Genomic DNA, 8,081 nt, shown 5'->3' with positions numbered 1-8,081 from the left:
CATTCATTCATTCTCATTGGAGGTAAAAAGCTTTTTGTTTTGAAGAATAAAACTAAATTATGTCCGATTTATTTTTCTTGATTTATCTTAGTTTATATTTATATTCTTTATGCTAAAGCTATTTTGTATTTTCGGTTTTCCATCAAATCTAATTTCCATTATTCAAAAAGCCACTTTCAATCTTAATATTTTTTGTTTGTCTTCAACATCTTGAATGAAAGTTTTATGACATACTGATATTTTTTACACGGTATTTTACAACTAGTTTCAAATATTTCAGATAACACAGATTATAAAGTTCAGTTATAAAATTGTCTTGTTAAAACTACCTGCTTCTATCGGTATTGAAAAAGAGATTAAGTGTTGGAAATATTTTTAACCAGGTTGTAACATTTTGGGATTATGAAAGAGTCAACTGATGAGAGCTGGATGAACTAAAGTGTTTTCGGAGAATATAAAGTTTATCAGATAATCAAAAGCCTCTAGTGATACTGAAGAAACTTCGAATAATATCTCATGGGTGGCCGAATAAAATTCAGATGGATTGGAAAAGTTATGATAATAAGAAGCAAACAAGGCTCACGGTTTCCCATAGTTGTTAGTCAATTTAGAAATAATAAGTAAAATATTATATTTGTTTGAGCCTCAAAGAGATACGTGTATCAATACATTCATATTATGTAATAAATGATAAAGTGAACAAGTATCATTATTTCGAATTATCGTGTCGGATGTTGCAATCGGAAAAAACTTTATTTTCTTCGACTAAACCTTTTTCCGCTATGCAGGGTCGCCATTTCTTGAAAGCCGTTTCCAATTTCTTCTATCTCCGAACTCCTCCATTGTGAGATCTTTCTCCTCCATATCTGCTGTTACACAATCCATCCACCTTCTCTTTGGTCTCCCCTACCTCCTCCTTTATGATCTCCAGAAAAATAGTTGCATCAACAGTTGAAACGATCAGTTAAGTAAATCAACAAAGAGACAAAGCCTTTGGTTGCATTGTCTTGCAACATTTAACTGGTAAACATTCAGTAGATTGGGACAGAAAACTTGCTAACCAACATTATGATCTGTAGACATTCATAATTCTGGTGACCAGATTTGAAAAGTTCGGAATCATAATTAACATAGTGTGGCAAAATCTACGTTATTGTATTACATGTATGTAAATGCAGGATTACACAAGTACTGTGCCTAGAGACTGGGCTTTTGGTCGACTATATAACTACAATCTGACCATACTGTAAACTTCCCGTACTCTGTGTATTATTTTGACTAGCAATTTTGCCAGCAATTTGAAATAAAAAAGCAACTTGAGCAATTAAAGTGTGTTCCTGAAATCAGGTACTGGTTATTAGAGGTATTATGTCATTGAGTATTGAAATCTTCATCAAATGTCCACTTTTTCCACAAAATGGCGGCCAGTTTGGGGGCCATTTTTGAGAAGATTCATCTAAATATCTGTTAAACATTTATTGATGTTAATTCTGATGTAAAAAAAGGGAATTTTGGCCCATCTAGCACCAAACTAACGACACATAATGAAGTCTATGTAATGACGCTAATGTTAAATGGCGGCCATTTTGAACAATGGCCGCCATATCTTCCTAAGGGCTAATCTTGAATGCCTCCATATCCAAAAATGTTTAGAATATATTAATCTACATGTGTGCCAATTTTGGTGCTTTTAGACCAATTTGAACAATTGGTCTGCTATGCCGCTGTACTATTATAATTTTCACTCGGTTTCTTCAGTTATTATTATTATTATTATTATTATTATTACTTGCCAAGCTACAACGCTAGTTGGAAAATCAGGATGCTATAAGCCCCGGACCCCAACAGGGAAAATAGCCCAGTGAGGAAAAGAAACAAGGAAAAATAAAATATAAGAACAGGAACAACAATAAAATGAATATTTCCTATATAAACTATAAAATCTTTAACAAAACAAGAGGAAGAGAAATAAGATAGAATAGTGCATCCGAGTGTACCCTCTTTAAGCTTTCTATTGCATGTTTTATATTGCTGGAATGTTGTGTCATTCTTGCTCTAATATCTCTGTATATAAGCTCGGTGTCTTGTTGAATAAACTTCGACTTGCATTCATCTCGCCTCTCTGTTAGTACCTCGCACAATTGAGAGGCGTGATGAAAGCAAGACAATGAGCTTATATAAAGACAAGTGAGAGCAAGAGTGACACAAAATTCAATCAGTATAAAACATGCGATAGCAATCTTAAACAGGTTTCTATTATCAGCTCGGGAGAGAGTGAGGTATATAAAAAAAATCACTATAATGCACTACCGTGTATGAAACACCTGCGGTATATTAGTGATCAGGAATAAATTAAATAATGGTCAGGTCTCGGATACACATCAAACAGGGTTAATTTGACATCAAGCAATGACATTTTTTAATGCAATTGTTTTAAAAGAGACCAGTAATATGCTGATCTTATTTATAATACTTGCATTCAAAGTGTACAGTAATCTGCTGATGATGACAGATAAGAAAAAAAAAATAATCTGTTGAACAACAACTGCAGTGTCCAGTACACAACCAGGAAGTAAACCAAGGTGAATTGTCTCCAACTGAGACTTAGTAGAAAATTATTATTCTCCGGTTGACAGAGGGAAGCAAATTACAAATTCTTGAATCATAGAAGTTATTGTTGACGATTTTACAGTGTAGAGCTAGCATATCCTTGTTGGGATTTACTACTTACCGAAATACAATTTCCATGACTTCTGGAAAAATCAAGTCATTGTTCTAATGAACCAAGGCCAATAGAATTTTAAACCAAGGCAATTTCTGATACGTTGTTGGTTCTTTCTTGAGACGTCTTAAAATGGTATTAAAAGAAACGGTAAATTTACCAAGGGTAACTTTTTTCTACAGATTCTGTCAATTAAAAACTTTTCAAGTTTATGTGTACCTCCTAAAAAAAAGAAAAATTCCAAGTAGCTATATTGTCTTCTAAATTATTCAAGTTTTATAATTGTGGAAATTTAAACCAAATTGTTAAATATATACTAATATCTTGAAGTGATATAGGGAAAGCTTTGCATAAGAACTTATTATCTTATTCTTTGAAGAATATATAAGTTAAATCCAGTCTCAAATGGTACGTCAGCAGTATTGGTAACATTTGGTTTCTTTCATGTGGTCTCGAAGTACCCTGTTGACATTGCAAACTTCTTTTTACAATTTTAATTTAGCAAATTCCAATTACATTCTCTTACGGGCTGCCAACGCAAGAGCCTGTGTCTTACACAAGGTAAGGCAATCTTAACACACACACACACACACACACACACACACACAGTCTCGAAGGAGTTTAGATAGCTTATATTTTAAGGTCAGAGATGCATAATCTGATAATGAATGAGAGGAAATATAAACCAGAAAGACAATACATTTGAAAATTAATGTCCTTGATTTTTTTTATATACGCGACTTCAAATAACAATTATGGAAAGGTTAATGTTTTTCTTTTTTTATATTAGATGTCATTCTTGACTGTAGCTTTTTAATATTGAAACAAGACCTTTTTTTGTGCATGATTTCTGCCCGAAATACTTCCCCCTTCCAACGCACTGAAATTCGCTTGATTGTTTCAGCAATATTCCGAAATGCGAAAAGTGCTTAGTATGCTGAACTCCCTGATTGCAATCCAGGAGACCGCAGCGTTTGCCAAACTAATGACATGATTAGATAGGTTATCTGTTCGTGCAGTTCCTACATAGACAGTGGTCATACAATTACTGTAGTGTTGGTGTGAATTAATCCTTGTTTCCATACCACTGCTGTAGGATTGATGTGAATTCATCACTGTTTCCATATCATTACTGTAGGATTGATGTGAATTCATCACTATTTCCATACCACTACTGTAGAATTGATGTGAATTCATCACTATTTCCATATCACTACTGTAGGATTGATGTGAATTCATCACTATTTCCATACCACTACTGTAGAATTGATGTGAATTCATCACTGTTTCCATATCATTACTGTAGGATTGATGTGAATTCATCACTGTTTCCATATCATTACTGTAGGATTGATGTGAATTCATCACTATTTCCATATCACTACTGTAGAATTGATGTGAATTCAACACTGTTTCCATATCATTACTGTAGGATTGATGTGAATTCATCACTATTTCCATATCACTACTGTAGAATTGATGTGAATTCATCACTGTTTCCATATCATTACTGTAGGATTGATGTGAATTCATCACTGTTTCCATATCATTACTGTAGGATTGATGTGAATTCATCACTGTTTCCATATCATTACTGTAGGATTGATGTGAATTCATCACTGTTTCCATATCATTACTGTAGGATTGATGTGAATTCATCACTGTTTCCATATCATTACTGTAGGATTGATGTGAATTCATCACTATTTCCATATCACTACTGTAGAATTGATGTGAATTCATCACTGTTTCCATATCATTACTGTAGGATTGATGTGAATTCATCACTGTTTCCATATCATTACTGTAGGATTGATGTGAATTCATCACTATTTCCATATCACTACTGTAGAATTGATGTGAATTCATCACTGTTTCCATATCATTACTGTAGGATTGATGTGAATTCATCACTATTTCCATACAACTACTGTAGAATTGATGTGAATTCAACACTGTTTCCATATCATTACTGTAGGATTGATGTGAATTCATCACTATTTCCATACCACTACTGTAGAATTGATGTGAATTCATCACTATTTCCATATCACTACTGTAGAATTGATGTGAATTCATCACTATTTCCATACCACTACTGTAGAATTGATGTGAATTCATCACTATTTCCATACAACTACTGTAGAATTGATGTGAATTCAACACTGTTTCCATATCATTACTGTAGGATTGATGTGAATTCATCACTATTTCCATACAACTACTGTAGAATTGATGTGAATTCAACACTGTTTCCATATCATTACTGTAGGATTGATGTGAATTCATCACTATTTCCATATCACTACTGTAGAATTGATGTGAATTCAACACTGTTTCCATATCATTACTGTAGGATTGATGTGAATTCATCACTATTTCCATACCACTACTGTAGAATTGATGTGAATTCATCACTATTTCCATATCACTACTGTAGGATTGATGTGAATCCATCACTATTTCCATACCACTACTGTAGAATTGATGTGAATCCATCACTATTTCCATACCACTACTGTAGAATTGATGTGAATTCATCACTATTTCCATACCACTACTGTAGAATTGATGTGAATTCATCACTATTTCCATATCACTACTGTAGGATTGATGTGAATCCATCACTATTTCCATACCACTACTGTAGAATTGATGTGAATTCATCACTGTTTCCATATCATTACTGTAGGATTGATGTGAATTCTGTTTCCATGCCACTACTTTAAGATTGATATGAATCCATTTCTATCACTTATCTTTAGTTGAGTATAAGGGGAGCTCAACTTTTACCACAATAAAGGGAATATTTGCTATTAGGAGTTGATGAAAATTCATAATTATCATTATTGTTACTAGCTAAACTACAACCCTAGTTGGTAAAGCAGGATGCTACAAGCCATAGGAAAAAAAAACCCAGTGAGAAATAAGAAATAATGAAAAAGATATTTGAAATATTTTAAGACCAGTAACAACTTTAAATACACATCATATATAAACTATGAAAAGAGACATATATGTAAGATTTTTTTTATATTAATGTTCTTAGAATATTTTATTTTAATTGGTCATTACTTCTCTTGTAGTTTTATTTATTTACTTTCCTTATTTGGCTATTTATCCCTGTTGGAGCCCTTGGGCTTATAGCATCCTGCTTTTCCAAATAGAGTTGTTGCTTAGCTGATAATAATAATAATAATAATAATAATAATAATAATAATAATAATAATAATGATGATGATGATGATGATGATGATGATGATGATGATGATGATGATGATGATGATGATGATGATGATGATGATGATGATGATGATGATGATAATGATGATGATGATGATGATGATGATGATGATGATGATGATGTTGATGATGATGATAATAATAATAATAACAACCTGTATAGAAAGAATTTTATAGCTGAAGGATTCATAATGATCTGTCATAAAGTGCCTTTTGAAAAATAGGATCCAGCTTTTAATTTAAATAACATGGTATAATTTTTTTTTTTTTTTTTTTTTTTTTTTTTTTTTTGTAAATAGAGCACTACAGTAAAAAAATAACAGACACTTCTCAGTAACCTTCGCTCTTATGCCTGACGAGTTAGATAAATAAGCTTTCACAAACGTTTGTAGCCATTTTTGTCATTCACATAGATAACAGACCATTTCTGCATATTTCCAATTAATTACATCTTCGTATTCCTCGTGTGCTGTGAATAAATGGTTATGTTATTGTTTGTGTTTCAAAAAATGTATGCTGTTCTGTATACAACAACAACATGCAACCGTTTCTAGCCCACTGCAGAACAAAGGCCAGATAGTCTGGCCTATTCTTTACAGTCTCTCCCCTGTCTTCATACACCTGACAACATTGATATTACCAAACAATTCGTCTTTACCCAAGGGGTTAACTACTGTACTGCACTGTTAATTGTTCAGTGGTTACTTTCCTCTTGGTAAGGGTAGGAGAGACTCTTTAGCTAGGGGCAGCACAGTACAAAATCAAGCCATTGTTTTCTAGTCTTGGGTAGTGCCATAGCCTCTGTACCATGGTCTTCCATTGTCTTGGATTAGAGTTCTCTTGCTTGAGGGTACACTACGGCTCGTTGTTCTATCTAATTTCTCGTCCTCTTGTTTTGTTAAGGTTTTTATTGTTTATATAGGAAATAGTTATTGTAATGTTGTTACTGTTTTTATATTTTATATTTTCCAGTTTCCTTTTCTCACTGGGCTATTTTCCCTGTTGGAGCCCCCGGGCTTATAGCATCCTGCTTTTCAAACTAGGTTTGTAGCTTAGCAAGTAATAATAATAATAATGATAATGATAATAATAATAATAATAAGGATATGGAGGTTCCTGACACTACTTAAAACTATCGAGCTGGAGTAGTGCATTCCCTCTCTTACCTGTGAATAAGGCAGCTAATCCTTGGATACCAAGGACAATGAAATACCGCAATGCCATCATCCCTCTGGAGAGTCCTTGGATCCTTGTGTCACTGCATTTTGCTGGGATTCAGCCGCGTCTCCTTCTCTGCCTCGCAGTGCTGTCAATTTTTCCAGAGTATTCCCCAGGTTTATTCTGTCTGCTTTCTTTTTTTTTATCAGTTCTTTCTCTCTTCAGTCTTATTTTCGCTTATTAGTGAATGGGAATAGTGAATCGCTTGGAAGAGCTATGTTTCGTGTTGTGATATCTGAAATAGAAGAAATACGAAAATTAGATTTTATGGTTACTACTTGTGTGAAGTAATTATATTTTTTTTATTACGCTTATTTTTAAAAAATGTTTTGGTTATTTGAAATCTGCTTAGTTTATTCTAAAGTTTCTTTGGACAATGGAGAAGCTTCATGATAATTACAAGATCCACTGCTAATGTATAATAATTCAATTGGAACTTTTTTTTTTTTATTTTTTTTTATTTTTTTTATTTTTTGCCAATAAGAGGTTTTTGATGCACACACGTCCAAGACTAACCCACTCTCATAATTGAATAGCCTCGCAAAATAAACGTGTATATATATATATATATATATATATATATATATATATATATATATATATATATATATATATATATATATGATAAATTTTCCACATTTAGACGTGTTTGTCATATTCAAATAAGCCAAAATATATATGGCTTATTTGAATATATATATACATATATATATATATATATATATATATATATATATATATATATATATATATATAATGATTTCTGTCAGGCACATTGAAGAAATTTGTTTCTCGAAATCTATGGATATTTTCAGGTTAATTTATGTTATTCCTGAATTCACCGGTTTTTTTTTTGGGGGGGGGGGGGGTGGGGGGGGGGGGTGGGAGGAATGACCCA

General features: G+C 32.7%; 1 protein-coding gene across 1 annotated transcript in view; it reads right to left on the bottom strand.

Annotated features, from left to right (window-relative positions):
* Window positions 1-7,413, bottom strand: part of LOC137631967 (uncharacterized) — a 171,540-nt gene extending 164,127 nt beyond the window's left edge. The window contains exon 1 of the mRNA XM_068363955.1: window positions 7,132-7,413. Within this exon, the coding sequence (XP_068220056.1) occupies window positions 7,132-7,192 (61 nt within the window). The 5' untranslated portion in view covers window positions 7,193-7,413. The remainder of the gene's footprint in view (window positions 1-7,131) is intronic.
* Window positions 7,414-8,081: the final 668 nt, after the last annotated feature.

The sequence above is a fragment of the Palaemon carinicauda genome, chromosome 40 (genome assembly GCF_036898095.1).
Source record: "Palaemon carinicauda isolate YSFRI2023 chromosome 40, ASM3689809v2, whole genome shotgun sequence".
Taxonomy (NCBI): Eukaryota; Metazoa; Arthropoda; class Malacostraca; order Decapoda; family Palaemonidae; genus Palaemon; species Palaemon carinicauda.
Note: the sequence above shows the minus strand (reverse complement) of the source record. Positions and strands in the feature narration are given on the sequence as shown.